Source organism: Mangifera indica, chromosome 9 (genome assembly GCF_011075055.1).
Source record: "Mangifera indica cultivar Alphonso chromosome 9, CATAS_Mindica_2.1, whole genome shotgun sequence".
Taxonomy (NCBI): Eukaryota; Viridiplantae; Streptophyta; class Magnoliopsida; order Sapindales; family Anacardiaceae; genus Mangifera; species Mangifera indica.
This window is the reverse complement of record NC_058145.1, coordinates 15,236,386-15,257,143: the sequence shown is the minus strand read 5'-3', so window position 1 is coordinate 15,257,143 and position 20,758 is coordinate 15,236,386. Positions and strand designations below refer to the sequence as shown.

General features: G+C 33.1%; 3 protein-coding genes and 3 non-coding genes across 9 annotated transcripts; 2 read left to right on the top strand and 4 right to left on the bottom strand.

Annotated features, from left to right (window-relative positions):
- Positions 1-535: 535 nt before the first annotated feature.
- LOC123226614 lies at positions 536-628 on the bottom strand. Its single transcript, XR_006504363.1, has one exon. It is a non-coding gene; the product is annotated as a small nucleolar RNA Z103 (small nucleolar RNA).
- A 52-nt stretch (positions 629-680) lies between these two features.
- LOC123226612 lies at positions 681-776 on the bottom strand. Its single transcript, XR_006504361.1, has one exon. It is a non-coding gene; the product is annotated as a small nucleolar RNA Z103 (small nucleolar RNA).
- Positions 777-832: 56 nt separating this feature from the next.
- On the bottom strand, positions 833-929 carry LOC123226613. The gene has a single exon (XR_006504362.1). It is a non-coding gene; the product is annotated as a small nucleolar RNA Z103 (small nucleolar RNA).
- A 1,080-nt stretch (positions 930-2,009) lies between these two features.
- Positions 2,010-7,054, bottom strand: LOC123226046 (post-GPI attachment to proteins factor 3-like). Of its 3 annotated transcripts, XM_044650505.1 has the most exons (9): positions 6,853-7,053; positions 6,722-6,761; positions 6,582-6,638; positions 5,366-5,460; positions 4,424-4,685; positions 4,119-4,315; positions 3,275-3,310; positions 2,972-3,159; positions 2,010-2,585 (listed from the first exon to the last, which is right to left on the bottom strand). In XM_044650505.1, the coding sequence occupies exons 1-9, from the start codon at positions 6,984-6,986 to the stop codon at positions 2,299-2,301; spliced, it is 1,296 nt and encodes a 431-aa protein (XP_044506440.1). In that variant the 5' UTR covers positions 6,987-7,053; the 3' UTR covers positions 2,010-2,298. The 3 variants fall into 3 exon arrangements, with proteins under 3 accessions (XP_044506440.1, XP_044506442.1, XP_044506441.1); XM_044650507.1 differs by lacking the exon at positions 3,275-3,310 and having other exon boundaries at positions 4,420-4,685; positions 6,853-7,054; XM_044650506.1 differs by lacking the exon at positions 3,275-3,310 and having other exon boundaries at positions 6,853-7,052.
- A 3,798-nt stretch (positions 7,055-10,852) lies between these two features.
- Positions 10,853-15,752, top strand: LOC123226044 (sucrose synthase 7-like). 2 transcript variants are annotated; one of them, XM_044650501.1, is made up of 15 exons: positions 10,853-11,300; positions 11,442-11,596; positions 12,282-12,474; positions 12,558-12,676; positions 12,778-12,994; positions 13,074-13,169; positions 13,269-13,442; positions 13,535-13,651; positions 13,754-13,920; positions 14,014-14,238; positions 14,329-14,895; positions 14,980-15,118; positions 15,204-15,280; positions 15,373-15,396; positions 15,508-15,752. In XM_044650501.1, exons 1-15 carry the CDS (start codon positions 11,076-11,078, stop codon positions 15,521-15,523), a joined length of 2,511 nt encoding a protein of 836 aa, XP_044506436.1. In that variant the 5' UTR covers positions 10,853-11,075; the 3' UTR covers positions 15,524-15,752. The 2 variants fall into 2 exon arrangements, with proteins under 2 accessions (XP_044506436.1, XP_044506435.1); XM_044650500.1 differs by having other exon boundaries at positions 10,854-11,300; positions 15,367-15,396.
- A 1,311-nt stretch (positions 15,753-17,063) lies between these two features.
- Positions 17,064-20,739, top strand: LOC123226041 (ALA-interacting subunit 5-like). The gene is made up of 8 exons (XM_044650495.1): positions 17,064-17,310; positions 17,402-17,460; positions 17,537-17,611; positions 17,722-17,838; positions 17,937-18,007; positions 19,298-19,595; positions 19,715-20,004; positions 20,506-20,739. The coding sequence occupies exons 1-8, from the start codon at positions 17,232-17,234 to the stop codon at positions 20,558-20,560; spliced, it is 1,044 nt and encodes a 347-aa protein (XP_044506430.1). The 5' UTR covers positions 17,064-17,231; the 3' UTR covers positions 20,561-20,739.
- The last annotated feature ends 19 nt before the right edge of the window (positions 20,740-20,758 follow it).

The window sequence follows — 20,758 nt, the reverse complement described above, 5'->3', positions numbered from 1 at the left end:
ATTTTGCTAATAATTTATGCTTTAATCTGTCAACTTGAATCACTTTCTAAGACCAAACTATGTATATCTAGAAACAATATCTCTTAGTTTCGGGTTTAAAATTTAGGGTAGCAAAGGAAAACATCCTAAACTGGGGAAAAAAAACATATATTAGGCAGACAGCATAAATCAGCCAAGGATGGACCAAATGTTTGACCACTAGTTGTGCCCATTCATAATCCTCAGTCGCATTGTTTGATGACATCAAATGAACCCGGGAATACTCTGAATAATCTTAAAGTGCCATAATAACTCAAAACTGCAATTGTCAAAAATAAACTCCGAAGTATTTGATTAGTGAATTCAGGGATTTCCATGGTTCTTATATTATATTCTTTTCTTACAACGTTAAATATGGTAACTACAGCCCTTGTGGAACATTTCGCAAATACTGGTAACTGTTCTTAATGAATCTACGGCCAAAATTTCCAAGAATATGATTCCCACGTTCTGGAATCTAAAACTCTAGTTAATGAAATTGCACGAAGATCGATTGATGGATCAGAAATCTGGCTTGGATTCTCAATTAGAGAAAAATCGCTCAGTTTAATCAACTTCGATCATCTGGGGAAATAATCATCACATCCATCTCATCTTGTGCCTAAACCCAAAAGAAACCAATAAAGTTTAAAAACAAAGGAATGGATCAGATTCCTGGCTTGGATTCTCTCAAAAGAGAAACAAATCGCTCAGTTTAATCAGCGTCGTTCGTTTGGGGAAATAATCATCACTTCCATATCCGCCAAAACAGTTGAAAATAAAAAAGAAAAAACAAATTAAAAATATGAAGAAGATGGATCAGAATACTGGCTTGGATTCTCCACAATCGAGAGAAAAATCGCACAGTTTAATCAGCTTCGATCATCTGGGGAAATAATCATCACACCCATCTATCTTTACTTGTATAAACAAAACAATTAATTTATCCAAATCTGCATGATAGAATATGAAACAGAAATACAAAACAAATTCTTGCTTTGCAGAAAAGGGAGCAGCTGTAGCGTCGGCTCATACTCGGAGCTCACAAAAGACGAGCCCCGGTAATCAGTATTCGACGCGTTTTGAAACACTAAACCCTAATTTCAAACAAAAAAGTTGAAAATTTTGCAGCACTATGATGTGAGTTCAGAGTCTTTAAGAAAGGGGCAGAGAGTCTTACTTATAGCCGCAAACAAAGGCTTCAGAAACCCTAATGCCGGAGACTTCTGATCCTAGTGCCGCGTATATCTGGTTAATAACATTTCACCCCTTCTATTTTGTAGACTAAAAGCCTCCCCCAGCCTTTGATATTTCACAAGATATCCGAACACATCTTATGAATTTACTAAAATAAAAACGAGTCATAATCTTTTCTCGAAAAAACAGCTAACGTAAAAATTTATAAATTATTAAAAGTGTTTTTTTTTTCTTTTTTCACCTCTCAAAAAGTTGGAAAAAAAATAAAAATTTTATATTTATATACTTATATTTTTTAATGAAAAAAATAGAAAGACAATTTGGCATTTAATTGAAAATTTATTTGTTTGCCGTAGTTCATTTCTCCAAATTTTCTTTTCTAACTTTTAAATTTCATACATACTGCTTAAAATCTTAATCTCGTTAACCAATTAAAAGAATAATGTTTTATTTTCAAAGAAAATTGATACAAAATCCCGTTAACATAATTAAAAAAGAATGTTCTATTTTCAAAGAAAATTGAAACAAAACAAAAGTAGTTTATAAGTGTTTTACTTATTATACCCATAATTTTGAGTATATAATTGAATTTATGAATAATATATTATTATACGATTAAATATTATTTTTATATATCTAATTGTATATTCAAAATTACGTGTACATATTTATACATAAGCTTATGGAGGTCTCTAAAATATCATAACATAAAACTTTATTTGCTCCTAAGGTCATTACATAATATGAGCTTGAGATCACATCCATGGACTCAAAATATGAAAAACTCATAATCCTTGAGAAAGAAGAGACTTCCACTTCTTAATTTGAAAGTTGGTCAACATAATTGCAGCATGCATATCAACCCTAGTTCTTTTGTTCCGTAAAGCGAAAGTAAATAAACACTTCAATACAATGGATGAAGCTATCAGAAAGGTTATATTTTCATGTCAAAGTTCCATTTTCACAAACCCAAATGGAATCTCAAACTGCATTTTGAAAATAAAAAAAGGTAATATGATTCCTGTAGCATCCATCCTCGCTAGAGCACTCACAGATCATCTAGGTTTTAGTTTTTGGAGAAACCTATTTTACCTTATTAAGTAAATTAGAGGTTTGGAACTCTGCGTCATCCTTGATAAAACTCCACCAAACATAGGTAAGAGGGATTGTAGCAGCATGCCAGAGTGCGTGCGCATCCAAAAAACCATAATACGGTGGGAAGTCATAAATTTCTAAGAGCATTGCCAAGCCACCTCCAAAGACCACTGTCCACAACTTCCACCGAGAAGGATGCTGACTGACACCGGCCCAAACGGCCCAGATGAGAAGCTGAGCCACTCCCATGACACCACAAACTTTCATGTTCCATCCTGCAAAATGTCCAACATTTTGTCAGATTAACATCACTAGCATCATAAAAACTGAATCTCAAAGTAAAAAAAGTAACACTAATGTAAAGTTGAATACTTGTCCATTTCTCTATATGATCTTGGCAAGCAAAAAATCATTAGTAATATAGTACATTTATAACATAATATCTATAATGGAGATGGTAGCATAAGTCTCAAGCCAATAACTGCAGAAATCGAGGTCCAATCATTGAAATCACAAAGTTAGGGGGTCCCACCAATCGTTTCCTACTGCCAGTTTATTATATTCTTATTATAGAAAATTTAATAACCAAAGAATATTGTTTGTTGGATAATTTATTTGTAAGCATAACCCAGAAACTGAATATTTTGAAGAGATATGATACCATAGTCTAGTTTATAGCAGTTGAGGTACAATATATGGGTAGTAACAAAAGCAAGCAGCGGAGCAGCAGCCATGACTCTAGAAGCCTCATCTCTCACATTAAAACATCTTAGTATAGCCAAAATGAGCGAGTAACCGAGTAATGCCACTGCAGATGAGTAGTCTATCTTCTCTGTCAAGTCCACATCACTGCATTTCAATTAGAAGTCACAACAAGAATCAAGAACATACTCCAAGAAATATATAAAAATAATAATAAAAAACCAAAAAAAAAGCATTGTTTTACTCTTACAGTGGCATTTACCTATTAGAATGGCAAATTCTTTGCCAAGAGTTTGTGCTTGCATTTGGGTCATGAGAGATAAGCAAAATGTATAAGCATTAGCGTATCCAGGAGTTTGGAGAACCTAATATTTTTTACATAGATTTCAAGCACTTCATTATTGGTACAACCAGCACTAGGTAAATCTATATGACTTGCACAGGTGACAAGAACATGCAAAGACCTTTTACAGGCTACACAAATTTGCTACTGGATATCTATGCCACTTGCATCCCATCATTATCAACTTTTAATTTCCTAAATTGAAATTGAAACAAAAACAAATAAATGAATAACTGTCATTCATTCAAACACTAATGACAAAAGGAACTCCCAACTCTTGGCTAATTAATATGGCAGACTACTTCTTCAGTTAATTTTAGAAAAGACACAATTCTTTCTTATGTCCTAGCTCAGATGGAGGTGGGCCTAATTAGTTAGATTTCTTGTCATGGAGCAACAGATCTGGTAATCAATCCCTCTCACACCAATCTTGAAATGGAATACTATTGCATTTCTGTATAACAAAAGGTGGAGTGGGGTTTGTGGTATATGAAAAAGAGAACATTATAGTGATTCCAGTCATGCTCCAACCCAACACATTTAAGAATTATCCAGTTTCCACTTATACTAGGGAGCATCTTGATAAGTTGCAGGGACTGTAACAATTTGATTAGTTTATCCTGCACGGTATGATAGAGCATAAAACATGCCTCTAAATATGCAATTTAGACAATGTCCAAAAATAAACGGGACACCCAATTGATATTGAAAATGTCAAAAATGCAAAGCAAGTACAAAAAGATAAAAACAATAAAAAGCTTACCGGCTATGAAAAATGGCACTCCAGAACCAAGAGTTCATTGATAAAAGTGCGTAGATGTGCCACAAACTGGAAAATTCATAGTATGCCTTCGTGTTTGGTTTTAGAGGTAATCTATAGTATAGAAGAGTGAAAAAGGAAAGCCAACCATGGAAATGCATTGCAAAGTTGACAGCAGAGAAGGCCACAGATGCTGGCTCCTGATTAAACAAACAAGAGGCTGAAATATACACCCAAGAGAGTGCAATAAAAATAAACAACTCTGAAAGAAAGATGAGATTCAAGTATAAAGTTGATAAACAGCAAACCTGAATCCCATAAACACGTTTGAATGGCCATTTACCATGATACTTAACAGGTCCATCACCAAGTGCATCTCTTTCTTTCTCTCTGTCAACCATACAGTTGTACCGACAGTCACTTTGACAATCCCATATCTTCCATTGCAAGTAAAGAGGTTCTTGCATGTACCATGGACCATCAGTTGAGACACCATCTGAAGAAAATTTGCAATGTGGAAAGCATCTTTCCCCAACACAGCCAGTTTTTTCACATTGTCCAATGCAGGCCCTAAAATCCAAGATATGCCACAAAATCTTTAGCATTTAAAAAAATTATTAAAGTCAGAACCCCATGAATTCAGTTGCAAAGAAATTGGGCAATTGTAGGAAACATGAAAGGCAAATTAATTTCAAGATCTGAAGATACTGCAAAGCAAGTAACATAATTCAAAAGAGGGATAATAAAGGCAGTTATAAAGCCATTACTGTAACATTCTGGTATTTACAGATGATGAACTTGACATTCATGTTTATACACTCCCAATCTATGTCAACAAGAACATAATTCAACAACCGAATTAACTACTCCTATAAGAAGCCACCGACACGTCACTGTTAAAACGCCCAATGATTAATAACCAAATTATACAATTATAGAGGGACCAAAAATTAGACACATTGATACATAATATCTTTCACTTCTCAACTTATTTATTTATTTCTTTGACCCTTGTACTCCAGTTATATGAGCTGATTCCCTGATCATTCGTTAAATTCTTATTTGATTTCAACTTATATGGTAGATCAAAGTTTTATGCCCAGATCAAATCATCTAACTAGCAAACAAAGATAATGAATATGCTTGTTAAAGTCCAAAGCATATAAAGAAGATTACATTTTTCATGAAATAGGAACATTAGATAAAGAAACACTATAATAAACCATGTATTAACAAAATTAAAGTTATACCTGTAAAGAGGATCAGCATCACCAGCACTGGCATCCAAAACTTTAAAAAGATATGAAAGCACAAGGTACAAGGTAATCCAATATCGATTAACCATCTGCTCATAGATAAAAATAATTTAAAAATCTTAACTACATGATTAATCAAATCACCAACAATGTACTAATTAATAAATATGATATAGTACATATATTATTAATATTAAAATAAAATAGTGTTGTTGCCAACACCATAGAGGTGCATTTCCCCTCCCAATCAGCCAAAGCTGCCCAAATTACCCAAATATCAATAATCTCCTCCCCTCTTCTCAATCCAATCATTCATATTTATAGTTCTAACATTTTAAATTTCAAATCCAAATATCATCTTATCCTAATTAAATCAAATATATCCTAATCAAATTAAATATCTATCATAATTAATTCAAATATACTATCCTACTTTAAATATATTTCATTTATTTATTTACTATTATTATTATTATTATTATTTATTTGATACTATCAAAATAATTTTGAGTGAGAGCGAGGTTATTGTTCTACTTAATTGTACAAAAAAATTAAAAAGATCAAATCAACTAAGAGTACAAAAATGAAAAAGATTAAAATAATTTAAATGGATAACTTTTAAGGTAGAATTATTAAATTTTAAAAATTTATGCAATGTTACTTTCTTTACTTAATTTTCCAGTTTTTTGATATTCAAGGTATATGTAAGATAAAACTATTGTTATACATATACACATACCAATGTACTTAATTGCTATGGTATGAGAGAGATTAGAGATTAACAATTTCTCAAAGAGAAGAAGATTATCAGTTGAAAGGTGTATTAAAAACCAAATGAATTCTGTTTTGCAAGGATTCTCATAAAAAAATTCCATGAAAAGTCCTAACATTACACGTTTGTTTAAAATCTTCAGGTATCATGGCCCTTCTTTCAAGAGAAACTCCTTCATTCTAAGACAGCCTTTCAATATCTCTACCACACATAAGAAGCATACCTTTATACAATCATCAATTTTCAAATTACTATAACCTTCTAATAGATGGATCTTAATCCAGATTATCTGTAAATCTCTAACATCTTAATTCTACGTCTCTTTCGCAATCCAGAAAGATACATATGAAGCTTAAAAGAAGTCATTGAAAACATGGAAATTACAAGTAAAAATATCAGTGAACAAAAGATCAAAACAAGCCAAGTAAGAAAGGGTACCATGCCGGAATGACGATGAACAGAACGGCTTCTTTTATTAGAACTCTTCGACGCCCCCTAAAACCCCAAAACAAAATCACCATCAAATTCTAATTTTTAAATAGTACAATAACAATGAAGAAGAATATATTAAAATTTACCGAAACATTTCCATCTTTATATTTAACTCCGGTGACAGTCCTACAAAAGAAATGGAATTTTGAAATAAAAAAGAGATTAAAAGAAAAAGGGAAGGAAAATCGAAGGTTAGTAAGTGATTCGAGGCGAGTACCCGACGGCTTTGGCGGAGTTCTCGATCTGGAAAACGCGATCATCGGAAGAGAGTGGAGTGACAATGCTGCTCATTTTCTTGATTTGATTTGAATTCTTCGAACTTTCCTTTGTGCTTCTTTGAGCCAATATCATAATCTATTTAAACAAAGCAATCTGCATCCCTCACTGACTCCCTCCGCTCCTATAATTTTCCTTTGAATGAATAAATAAAAATTATTTATGGCCAAGTAAAAATTGCCACCTGAACTCCAATAAAATGACATTTTCACCCTCTATTGAACTTTTGCACTCTAATCTCTTGTAAATCTTAGTCATGACACGTTCCCCTCCTTCATGTATTAAATTTGACATTCTTTTGTACTCTTAACATCCTTTTAAACTAATGAAACAACATCTTGGAGGGGGTGTTCTTGAACCTTTTAAACAATCATTCATTTACTTTATTGTGGAACAATTGATCATTATAATGAAACGATTGTTCTCTCACTTAGTTTTAAAATAAACATTTTAGACTTTAAAACAACCGTTTTTATATCTTCAAGTATTTTTCATTATTTGTAATATAGAACAATCACTCTTTAGTCTATAATATAAGTTCCATCTATGACTTTTATTCAATGTAAAATCAACTCCTTGACTTTGATCTCCTCCGTAAATCACGGGTTGTTGTGAAAATAAAAAACAGTTAGAATTTTCTATATTTCAACCTCTAGAATAACCATTTAGCCATTCTTTTTTAATTTGGCTTAAATATAATTTTCTATAACCCACATACATATTATGCTTAAATAAATTCAATAAAAGGCATGAAATTACCCGAATGATAGAGAGAAATAGGAACATCCTTCCCTGAATAGAAGTGTCATTGGAGTTCTTCACTATCTCTTACTAGACCTAACATTGCTTACTTTGGCAACCAACTCAATTACAGTGACAAGCAAATAAATGAGTCTTAAGGTACATCAAAGGCTCCATGAACTTTGAGTGATTTTTCCAAGCTAATTCAGTTCTACAACTGGAATGTTTTTTTGATACTGATTGGGCCAGTAGCCTTTAGTATATTCGATTTACTATATGGTATTACCTCTTCCTTGGTTCTAATTTGGTTCGATGGGGTTCGAATAAGCAAAATATCGAGCCCTCATTTACACTGCTCCAAAGATTGCCCAAATAAAAAAGTTTCCTCTATAAACTTGGCTTAACATTCTTTTCACCACCAATCATCTAGTATGGTAACCAAAATGTTTATGTATTAGCCTTAGAGTCTATTTTTCATTCTCACACTAAACATATTGAAATTGATGCACAATATATTAGGGATCAAGTTAGAATTCAATATGTGCTTATCGAATTCTAAAAGGTTGATATACTAACTAAAGCCCTGTTTACATCTCGTTTTGACATTCTCAAAAGCAATCTTCATGTCTGTACCGTAGATGCTTGCCTTGATCCCAAATCTAGTGCTCAAAATTCATCTTCTTAATCATGCAAACAACCTTAAAGGTGCTAATGTTAAGAAGAAAAAATCAACAGATTGAAGAGATGAGCTATGTTTCATAGGGGATGTCAAGATGAAATAATAAGTTGTAGATGGAAGAGATGAAAAGAGCTATTTTTATGAGGGAATGTTAAGCAGAGTCTTGTTAGATGTAGAGCTTTGCAGAAACGAAGCGGGCTATGTTTAAGATTAAGAGGCTATGTTAAGCAAAGTCTTGTTACTCACATAGTCTTGTTAAGCGCAGACCAGGTTATTGTTGGGCAACCTAGGATCTACTCTTGCTATGCTCAGCCCAGCCGAAGCATTGTTTCAGAAATTTCTAGGTTGTTTCAGTTGTCTCCAGGTAGCCATTTGGTCAGCTTACTAAGATGCCCAGATGTATGCCTTTATTTCGCCTCCTCCAGCTACATCTTTGCTGCATGGTCAGTGTTGTTTCCTTCTGGTCCAGCTCCTCTCCAATGGCTTTCTACAGGAAGGAAATGCCTAGTTGTTGCAGGCAGCCTGCTGAATTTGTTTCCCAAGATCCAGAGGCGTCTAAGCCATCCTGCCTGTTATGCCTTTTGCTGTCAGTTTGTAGGCTTTATTTTTTGTTTCTTGCATATTCACTGTACAGTGGAAGCTCATTAGGATGGCCTGCACTAGTTAGTTTAAAACTTGTTGATTATATTGTTGATTATAGTGTTGGTGTGCGCCACTTATTTGAACTCTATTATCGTAAGAACTTTGATAAATCTTAAAAAAGAGATAACACATATTAGTTTTTTGTATAGTTGGATCAAATATGCCTTAATTTTTTTTTCTGCTATCTTTCCTTTTGGAAATAATGAGTTTAGGTTGCTCCCAAACATCCCTTTTAGGCTCGTTGCTTTCTTTTTGTGTTAATATATTTTTTCACTTACAAAAAAAAAGTTTTGTTTAGTAATTGTAATATTTCGCTACTATCAATTTAAAATTATTGTAAACTCTCAACTGAAACCATCAACTAGTTCCAATATGAAAGGGAAATCAATTGGTATTTGTGAGAGTCGAAATATGCTATGCTAATCTTTTAGCAACAATTCTATTGTAAATCAGCCACGTCTCTCAATTTTTGTTTTTGTCATTGTTTGATCCTTCACACTAACGTACGATGCCAAAATCTGCTTGGTCATAAAGTATAGATAAAAGTTTTGTCTTTCCAAAATTTTGAGGAAATTTTATATGCACCCACCTAGGATTGGATTCGAATTGAGCTAAGTTGATTTGCAATAATTGAGCTTGAGCTTGAACTTAGGTTAATTGAGCTTGCTGCAAATAAGCTTGAGCTTAAACTTTAATTGATTTATTGTTAAAATGACGTCATTTTAATACATATTAATCAAAACAACATCGTTTTATATCAAAATTTTTTAATTTACGAGTTTAACGAGCAACTTGAGTTTGAACTCATTTGGGATTGACTTATTTTAAACTCGTTCAAATAGAGCTTAAATAAACTCTGTTCGAACCAGCCCTATAGCCCACTGTTATTGAGTAGAGTTGGTGATCCCATTGAAATTTATTTTGGCCTTTTAGTTTTTAAATTTTTTTTGGGCCGAAAGACTTATTTTAAGGTATAGTGAAATTTTAAAGTTATACCCTCCAACTTTTAAAAACTCATATGCTTACTTATGAAATAATTTATGTTAAAAATCATAGTTAGGGTTAGAGGTAAAACCATTTTTTATTAAAAAATTTCAAACAATTAAAATTTTATCATTTTTTTTCCTCAGGTTTAAAAACTCAATTTTTTCTTATCTAAAATTTGAAAAATGATAATTTCTCTTATAGGGTTTTTTTCTCTTTTCTCCAACAAGAATCCGTCACCCTCCCTCCCATCTTATCTCTCCCTCTCGGCCTCTCTTTAACCACTGATCGACAGAAATCCAAACGATTTTCTTTTGGACGATGATGTCTAGACAAAAATTGTTTGAATTCTCGCCGAAGAAAAAACCTTGAGGAAAAAATTGTCACTTTTCAAATTTTAAAGGAAAGTTTGAGAGAAAATTATGAGATTTTTAAATTTAGAAAGGTAAAAATGTGAGAAAAGTTTAATTTTTAAAATTTTTTTGATTAAATAATAATTTTATTTATAACTTTAATTAAAATTTTTAATAAAAATTACCTTATCGGTGTGTATTTAAATTTTAAAAAATCGAAGGTCATAACTTCAGATTTCACTATACCTAAGGTGGGAACAAGTCTTTTGGCCTTCTTTTTGCATTTGTATTAATTCTCCTATGTTCAACAACACTCTGCATTATACTTGACAAAAATTTTCCCAAAGTATCGCATATTATAGAAAGGGATACCTCAAGTTTTTATTAAAAAGGCACAGAGGTACAATGGCACAACTAAAGAAAGTTCCGTAAGGATGTCAACTTTGGCTTCTCTGATTTCTTTCTTACGGTCACGGAAAGAAAAGAATATCAGTCGCCTTTCTTTTTATGCATACTTCAGGAATCTCCTCATCCTTATACAAAATTCTTTGCGTTATTCACTTTAATGAATGTTCTTTCTCCTTCTCATGCATCCTCTACGGGCCCATCCTTAACACATAGGCAACCAATTTGATTCTCCCATGCGTTGAATTTCCTCGTGAAAACCATTCCTCTATATATACACAAGCCATCCATTGCCTTGCAAAACCAATTCATTGGTCATTGATAAGTTAAAAAATAACACTCAAAACTTTCTGGTGAAAAATGGGCAGCATTAAGCGAGCTGATTCAATGGCGGATGGCATGCCTGAGGCGCTGAAGCAGAGCCGGTACCACATGAGGAGGTGCTTTAGCAGGTGTGTTGAGAAGGGTAAAAGAATAATGAAACGTCACCAATTAATGGATGAAATCAATGTGGTGATTCAAGACAAGGCTGAAAGAAGCCAGGTCCTGGAGGGCACACTCGGCTACATCTTCAGTTCTACTCAGGTTTATGTTTATTACTAGTTTCGTATACACTTCTGATGTAATATTAAATCAAGGACTCGATCACCTGATGAAGTGTGTAGCCATTTATGTAATTAAGCGCTTTTATACTAGAGGTTTAATTATTTGCCTGTGATTTTGCAGGACGCCATTGTTATCCCTCCACATGTAGCGTTTGCCCTTAGACCGAATCCTGGAATCTGGGAATTCGCCAAGGTGAACTCTGATGATCTCTCTGTTGAGAGCATCACTGCCACCGAATATTTGAAATTCAAGGAAATGGTTGTTGATGAAAACTGGTATGTCCAAGTCATGTTTTCATTGTTTGTCTTTATTTTTTGTGGGTTCAATTAGTAAAATGCTTTTTGAAAAAAAAAAAAAGAATATTCTACTTTATTTAGTAACTATTACAAAACATTTTAGAACATTTTAAAAATATAAAAAAATCTAAAACATGTTTTGAATTTCTTTTTTTATTTTTTAATTTATTAAAAATTGATTTCATATTTCATTCTTTTTCATAACTTGGAATCTTAACTCTAATTTCATCTTTTCTCTTTTCTAACATTTTAACTTTCTCTCTTCTTCCGTATCCTAAAATTCATCTTATCTCCGTTTCTAACTTTTTAAACTTTTAATAAAAACTAAAAAAGTTAAATTCGTTAAATTTGATATACATTTTTATTTTATTGTCAATTGATATATACTATTTATTTCATTATTGTACTTTTTAAAGAAATACAAGTTATGTTTTTTAAAAAAATTTGATATTTATAAAAACTCCCATATTTTTTTATATCTATACATTCTCCCAAAGTTTTTAGAAAATACGTTTTAATATTTCTTTTAAGCTTTGGAGCCCGGGGACTTTCTAAGAAATGAAATTTTTTGCAAACCGTTGAAATTTTTATCGAAGCTACCTCAGCCTGAGGTAGCTTCGAGTTTTGTTTTTTTTAGCTGGACTGGTTATGAACATTAATGCAGGGCGAAAGATGAAAATGCATTGGAAGTGGACTTCGGGGCATATGATTTCTCTGCACCACACTTAACAATGTCTTCTTCAATTGGAAATGGGATTCATTTTGTTTCCAAGTTCATGACTGCAAAACTGAGCGGTCGCCTGGAGAATGCACAGCCCCTTGTTGATTACTTACTCTCACTGGAACATCAAGGAGAAGTATGACGAAATAGAAATTTATTCATACAAAAGCAAACAACATAATTTTAATCATACTAAATCTTCATTTTCTTTCTTTGCAGAAACTTATGATAAATGAAAACCTCAGCACAGCTGAAAGGCTCCAGACCGCATTAATAATTGCGGATGTTTTCCTCTCGGGACTTTCCAAAGACACCCCATATCAAAATTTTGAGTTGAGGTGAAATGTTTTTCATATACAAACTATTGCAAAACTAAAAGAAAAGTTTCTTTTTAAACAATATGAGCTGAGAGAACATGTGATGCCAATTTGTTTGACAGGTTTAAGGAGTGGGGATTTGAGAAGGGATGGGGTGATACTGCAGAGAGAGTAAAGGAGACGATGGGGTCACTTTCGGAAGTACTTCAAGCGCCGGATCCATTGAACATGGAGAAGCTTCTCAGCAGGCTTCCAATAATGTTCAATGTTGTAATTTTCTCTCCTCATGGCTACTTTGGCCAATCTGCTGTCCTTGGCTTGCCGGACACTGGCGGGCAGGTATGACTTTCAGATCATTTGGCAATGTTTAATCAGCAAGAAAGATTATGACATAATTGCTAGCTATGAATCCAAACAGGTAGTTTACATTTTGGATCAAGTGAGAGCTCTGGAAGAGGAAATGCTCCTCAGAATTAAGCGCCAAGGACTTAATGTGAAGCCTCAAATTCTTGTTGTGAGTAATTTCATCATATGCTAATTTCCAAACAATGCATATAATATGGGTGAGTTTTGGTATTAATAATTGGATAATTGTGTTGTTTAACTAAAACAGGTTACTCGGCTCATTCCTGATGCTAAAGGAACCAAATGCAATCAGGAAATCGAAGCCATTGATGGTACAAAATATTCTAACATCCTTCGGGTGCCATTTAAGACACAAAGAGGAGTCCTCCATCAATGGGTTTCACGTTTCGACATTTATCCCTATCTTGAGAGGTTCTCTCTAGTATGTATACTTTTCTTTCCTTGCCAAATGAGCTAGAGATTATTCATATTCAAATATCAGTACCAATTGCTCTGTATATTTTAATTCATCAGGATGCTACAACCAAGATACTAGAAATCCTCGATGTAAAACCAGATCTAGTCATTGGAAACTACACTGATGGAAATTTAGTTGCATCTCTCATGGCTAGTAAACTTGGAGTAACTCAGGTCGGTTTTATTTACTAGTTCTTAATAAAGGTTTAAAGAAAATGTATCTTCTGTGACCTTTAGTAGTTTAACATTTAACTAGTATTTTTTTATGGAAAAAAGGCAACTATAGCACATGCTCTAGAGAAGACTAAATATGAGGATTCAGATGTCAAGTGGAAGGAATTAGACCCAAAGTATCATTTCTCATGCCAATTCATTGCTGATACAATAGCTATGAATGCGACGGATTTTGTCGTAGCCAGCACATACCAGGAGATTGCAGGAAGGTTAGGAAGATCTGTCATTTTATTTATACTTCAACAAATTACTCTGTTGAGAATACTTTTGACTGAAAATTATTGGTTTTTTGTTGTTTTCAGCAAAGAAAGACCAGGACAGTATGAGAGCCATGATGCGTTTACTCTCCCAGGGCTTTGCAGAGTTGTCAAGGGCATCAATGTTTTTGATCCAAAATTCAACATTGCTGCTCCTGGAGCTGATCAATCGGTCTATTTCCCTTACAGCGAGAAACAAAGACGACTCACAAAATATCATCCTGAAATTGAAGCATTGCTGTATAGTAAAGAAGAAAATGATGAACACATGTAAGTGTTAGTCACAAATAATTAACTTATGAAATTGTAACTGTTATTTTAAGTCTGTCTAACATCTTGTTTTAATTTATTTCAAACCAGTGGATATCTGGCAGACCGGAAGAAACCAATAATCTTCTCAATGGCAAGGCTTGATGTTGTGAAGAACCTGACAGGACTAACTGAATGGTATGGAAAGAACAAGAAGCTGAGGGAATTGGTAAATCTTGTTATAGTTGGGGCCTTCTTTGACCCTTCCAAATCAAAAGATAGAGAAGAAAGTGCTGAAATAAGAAAGATGCATTCATTGATGGAAAAATACCAACTTAAGGGACAGATGAGATGGATAGTAGCACAAAGTGACAGGATCAGAAATGGCGAACTCTACCGTTGTATTGCTGATACAAAAGGAGCTTTTGTGCAGCCTGCTCTATATGAAGCATTTGGTCTTACTGTCATTGAGGCAATGAACTGCGGATTACCCACCTTCGCAACCAATCAAGGCGGACCAGCTGAAATTATAGTTGATGGGGTCTCAGGCTTCCATATTGATCCTAATAATGGAGATGAATCAAGCAACAAAATTGCAAATTTCTTTGACAGGTGCAGGGTAGATACTGGATTATGGAATAAGTTTTCGACAGAGGGCTTAAAGCGCATAAATGAATGGTAAGCACACAAACCAGATGATACCAATTGTTTTGGTATTGCATTACAAAATTAGTATAATATATATGTATCTTCTGAATGTAGCTACACTTGGAAGATCTATGCAAACAAGATATTGAATATGGGATGCACATATAGCTTCTGGAGGAACCTGAACAAAGAGCAGAAACAGGCTAAGCAGAGATACATTGAAATGTTTTACAATCTGCAGTTCAAAAGCCTGGTATCTATTATTTTCTTTTGTTTTCTAATCAGATATAATGCAAAAGAGGCCTGGAATTTACTTGTTCTTTAATGAAATCTTGCAGGTGAAGAATGTGCCAATTCAAATTGAAGAGGGTCAACAACCATCAAAACCTGCACCCAAAACACAACCCTCCCAAAGGCATGATACTAAACTCACTGCAATGCTGTTTTCAGCTTAGTATTTCCATTTTCACACAAGCTAATGTACATAAATTTTTTGTGCAGCACCAGACGCTCGCAGTCCCGACTCAACAGGTAAATCTGTCCGTCTACCTGAGTCTTCAATTCTACTTTGCTTGAATCACTCCTTAAGCTACCCATATACCAAACTCATTCAATATCTTGTATTGAACTCATTGTATTCAGGTTGTTCGGAGCTTGAAGGTCCAATCCTGTCAGTGTGGATGTGAGCAGCTGAGTTGTGTGACAAAATTATAAACTGATGTGTCAAAGAGTGAGGCAACTAGCTGATTTATTCCTTAATGTGTGTTAAGAAAAGTTTGGAAATAAAGTGGGTGATGAGTAATATGCATTGGCACCTATTGTCAAAGCTGAGGGTTGTATGTTTATAATATTGAGACTTCAATGACATATTAATCAGTCATGTTTTAGTTGATGAGGTACAGGGGAATGGAATTAAGATTGGAATTAAGATTTACATTTCATCATTGAATCTAAGACATCCATTTAAACTAATGATAATTCAACCCTCAAAAAACCGAAAAAGAAGGGTGGCAACCCCCTGCTCTATAAATTTACACTGAGCAAGTAAAACTATAAATTTAGTGATCGATTTTATAACTATTAAATAAATAGATCAATAGTTTTATATTAAAATGTTATTATAAGAAACTTAAACTTATATTTAAATATTATATTTTATTATTTAAATTATCATAGAACGTTATAAATTGTTCGACTTAAACGGTGATCGACATCTACCTTTTTACAATTACAAATGAGATCCTTAAGAAGTCATAATATTTATTTTGCAATATCAACAAACCCCCTATAATTATGAAACTTAACAATCACCCTTTAAAATTGTAGTTGATACTTGATCTATCTTTGAACGGTTATTTGTTCAAAGATTAGAGATAAATATATAAATAGACTGTTTATAGCCGAAAGAGCTCTTAGCAATAATATAATTCAAAAGAAACAAAAAATGTTTTTACAAGTTTTTTGAAGGCAAATAGATTGACTCAAAAAAGAATCTAATGAGTTAAATAATTATAATTACGAAAGAGAGTATAGATATAAATAGAGGTGGATATGAAACTATTCAAGTTTGAATATCTTTTAGTTTAAGTTTGATTTGAATAAAAAATTGTTTAATTTAAGTTTGACCCAAATTCGTTGAATCAAAATTAAAGATGGTTAGAGTTTAGCTTGAATGAAATGATTCAGCTCAAATTTAATTTGAGTTTATAATTTGAATTCGTAGTTTAGATTTATGACTAAGATTCATAGTTTAAATTTGTAACTTATTTTATCTAATAATAAATAAAGTGATGTATTTTTAATAATTATTTAACATAATTCAAATTAAGCTACAAACCAAGTTAAATCAAATCGAACCATTCACTCGATTTGTAAGTCATATCGAATTAAACTCTTTCTAACTTAAATTCAGTTCAACTTTAAAAATAAAATAAATCTTCTAACTTAAGTTCAAACTAAATAAATTTAAGTTAAGTTGAATTTAATTGAGCTAGGCTTTGAGCCGGAGCTCGTTTGGTTCAACTAAGGGTCAACGCCAACACAGAAATAATGGGCTGTAAAAATACAAAGTTAAAAGTTAGGGGGGGCTATAAGTCAACCAATTACAGGCATGTGATGGCGGGTTCGCCACCAAACCCAAGGCAGGGAGAGCAGAAAATTAAATGAAACGGCCAGGGCAAAACAAACTAACTTAATACTCGGCTTTATAAGGAAGACTTTCAGTTACCTCACCTTCCATTCTTTCTATATCAACAAACAGTTTTTGTTTTTCTTTCCTTTTTCTTTTTTACATAAAAATAGACAGCCAAAAAAATCGGTAACGGACACGTTAGTCTCAAACTCTTTCATTTTTATTTTTGTTGAAGATGAAGGGAGGATCAACCAGTTCTGGAGGCGAAAATGCTCCTTCAAATTCTTCTTCTTCCAAAACCAGGAAACCCCAATGTGATTTTTCCCGTTTCTTTCATCTTTTTCTGGGTTTTGCTTGGGAATTTGATTTTTAATATATATATATATTTGCTGTTGTTGTTGTCAGATTCTAAGTTTACACAGCAAGAGCTTCCGGCATGCAAACCAATTCTAACACCCCGACATGTATGGATTAAAATATATTATCTATTTAATATATTTTCTTTGATTATTTTCTGAATTTCTTGTAATGCGGTTTCAGGTGATTATGGTATTTACTACTGTCGGTGTCATCTTCATCCCAGTTGGCCTCTTTTCATTGTTTGCATCAGAAAGTGTAATATTTTAATCTAGATTATATTTTATTGAATTTATTTTCATTTGCAACTTCGGAAATGATAGATATTAAACATTAAACTATGGTTTCTTTATTTATTTGATATGCAGGTGGTGGAAATTGTGGATAGATATGATGTTGATTGTGTTCCATCTAATTATTCCTCAAATGTGATTGCATATATCCAAAGCACTGCCACTAACAAGACCTGCACTAGGAGTTTGACTGTTAGTCCTTTTTTTCTCAAGAATTTTTAGGTTTATTCTTCATTTTAGATTATGTCTTATTGACTTTTTCTTCTGTGCATCGACTTGATATGTTACAGGTCACTAAGCAAATGAAAAGTCCTGTTTTTATCTATTATCAGCTTGATAACTTTTACCAGAATCATCGTAGGTACGCAGAATCTGTTTGTACTTTATGTGCAATTGTTTGGATAGTTCTACATTGTTGAGAGTTCTGATGTTGTAACAATTTTTTTTCTATATTTTTTGTGAATGCATGTGGTTATAAAAAATTACTTCTTCTTCGTAAGCCTACTCATTGAGATTACTTTCTCTTCCGTGGAAGTCCTAATTCTGAATTTTGATGTTTAAACATCTCTTGAAATTGGTGATTGTAAAATTGATGACTATCATGGAGGAGTTGGCTGTTAATTTAATCATTAATAAACTGAGAAAACCTTGATTTAGGATGTCATACCTTTGTTTCATCTGATTCTGTACTTACAACATATAAATATGTGTAATATATACTTTGAAAGTGAGAATTGTTTAGGTGAAAAAATTTCATAGGCTTCTTCTAAGCTAATAAATTTTGAAGAAACTACTTGTGGTCATAGACATAGGGAGCATGAATGGGATGACATAAGCTGAAGGAACCAAACAAAACTGTTTTCACTCCTGAAATTGTGAGAATACTGAAAATTTGAAAAGCGAAGCATAATGAACATTGCAATTTGCTTAAGACGATGAGCTCAAAACTGATCTCCAGAACAGAACCACAGGCTTAGTTAAAGAAATTCTCTCCCTCGACAGCATATTTAATCCTGTTACTCCTAAAGCTCCAAATTGGACGGTGAGGGGTGGCATACCAGATTACTGAATTCCTAGCCATCCTAAATTTTCGTTCAAAGAAGCCAAAAATTGCAGCATAGTTATCAAACGCAGAGGCCTGAGTTGGTTGAGAATTTTTATTATTAAGTTCTGACTTTTGTAACTCTTTTTCTCTTTTTCTCTTCTATTAAACTAATTTGGTACTCTTCAAGCTGTTTGAAATGAAAAGTTGAATAAATATGCATGTCAAAACTATATGTTGCCTTGTATATATAAAAGAGTCTGGAGATGAAGTTGACAAACAGTCAAGATGATTTCCTGAATTGAAATTAGATTATAACAGATTTTGTTCAATTAATGCATTGTAAGCATAATTTATAATTTCATTTGAGAATCTAAAATTACCTTGGAACAACTTTCCATTCCTGTTTTGCTTAAATACATATTGAAATTAAATTTTTCATAAATTTGTAAAGTAGACTTTTATTTATAGTAATTTTTCATTTTTCTCTTAAGTGGAACCTTTTTACTTCAATATATTTTTTAATTTTTCATCCTGTCAACATTTCATACTAAGCTTTTATATATTTTTTAACCTTCTCTTAATTTGAATTGTAAAAATTGCTTTCAGATATGTTAAAAGTCGAAGTGACAAACAATTGCGGTTTAGGCAATATGAGGGTAATACAAAAGACTGTGCTCCTGAGGCCACATCAAAAGGTTCCCCAATTGTTCCTTGTGGCCTTATTGCATGGAGTTTGTTCAATGACACATATGGGTTCTCAGTGAAAAACAAGGTGCTAGAGGTTAGCAAGAAGGGCATAGCCTGGAAAAGTGACAAAGGGCATAAATTTGGGTCTGATGTCTATCCCAAAAATTTCCAGGATGGAGATTTGATTGGAGGTGGAAAACTCAATTCTAGCATACCAGTGAGTATTCCTTATTCTTAGCTTTATACTTTCTTTTGATATTACTGCTTTTTAAATTGTTTTCCTTTTTTCATTAATTAGAAAGAAAAAGTATCTCATTAGTGTTTTGCATATAACAGTTGAGCGAACAAGACGATCTTATGGTTTGGATGCGTACTGCAGCATTGCCAACTTTTAGAAAACTATACGGGAAAATAGAGGTAGATCTTCAAGTCAATGACCAAGTTACAGTTGTAATCCAGAACAATTATAACACTTACAGTTTTGGGGGTAAAAAAAAGCTGGTTCTTTCGACCACAAGTTGGATTGGTGGGAAAAATGATTTTCTGGGCGTAGCATATCTTGCGGTTGGTGGACTTTGCCTGTGCTTGGCAATATCCTTCATTATTGTGTATGTGGCCAAGCCACGGTGAGTTAATGGTCCAAACTCATACTGATTTCAAATTATCAATCACATGAGGCAAATAAATTTTATATTTGAAAATCTTCTCTAGAAAATATTTCCACCCTAAAAGAAAAATTAGTCTAAAAAATTCTTCAAAAATATCTCATCCTAATCTGTGATGTTCACTACACTATCTTTGCACTGCACTAAGCCTTAGCATTTGGTTTTACACCTCAGATTGCATTATGTACAATACATTCTATCGATCTGATGAACATGAAATGAAGTCAGAAATAGAATTGGCTCAGAATTGCTTTGCATAATGATTTGTGTTTCCATTTCGGTACTCTTGTACGAGAGTCATGACATCAGCACATATTTAACAGACTTTGCTAACTCAAATTAATGTCTTCTTGTTTCTGGTGATGATAATTAGTTTCTTTGACCATAAACCTTCTTGTCTTGCTCATGGTCTGTTGTAAATTATGGCATTATTCATTTGAGATGGTTTTGTGTTTTGTGTAGGCCTCTTGGGGATCCAACATACTTATCCTGGAATAGAGACTCAGCAGATAGGTAGATTAGGATTGTTATAAAATATTTCCCAGTTTGTGCAGTTCATCAATCGTATCTGTTGGATTGTGTAACTTTCCTAGTCGAACTAAATCGAATCTTGTAGTAATTTTTGCCAGAGAAATGTTACACAGTATAAAAATTTTAACAAATATCATTATGCGGCATATTTTAAGCTTGGTTGCATTTCATTTGTATTATTTTG

Bases quoted from the DNA above. Each gene is read 5' to 3' on its own strand.
- LOC123226046 (XM_044650505.1), bottom strand. From the start codon at position 6,986: ATGATATTGGCTCAAAGAAGCACAAAGGAAAGTTCGAAGAATTCAAAT. The intron at 6,762-6,852 runs GTACTCGCCTCG...TTTCTTTTGTAG, and splicing joins AACTCCGCCAAAGCCGTCGG to GACTGTCACCGGAGTTAAAT. The intron at 3,160-3,274 runs GTAAATGCCACT...ATTGAAATGCAG, and splicing joins AGAATTTGCCATTCTAATAG to TGATGTGGACTTGACAGAGA.
- LOC123226044 (XM_044650500.1), top strand. From the start codon at position 11,076: ATGGGCAGCATTAAGCGAGCTGATTCAATGGCGGATGGCATGCCTGAG. The intron at 11,301-11,441 runs GTTTATGTTTAT...GTGATTTTGCAG, and splicing joins ACATCTTCAGTTCTACTCAG to GACGCCATTGTTATCCCTCC. The intron at 12,475-12,557 runs GTATGACGAAAT...CTTTCTTTGCAG, and splicing joins CACTGGAACATCAAGGAGAA to AAACTTATGATAAATGAAAA.
- LOC123226041 (XM_044650495.1), top strand. From the start codon at position 17,232: ATGAAGGGAGGATCAACCAGTTCTGGAGGCGAAAATGCTCCTTCAAAT. The intron at 17,612-17,721 runs GTAATATTTTAA...TTTGATATGCAG, and splicing joins CATTGTTTGCATCAGAAAGT to GTGGTGGAAATTGTGGATAG. The intron at 19,596-19,714 runs GTGAGTATTCCT...TGCATATAACAG, and splicing joins AACTCAATTCTAGCATACCA to TTGAGCGAACAAGACGATCT.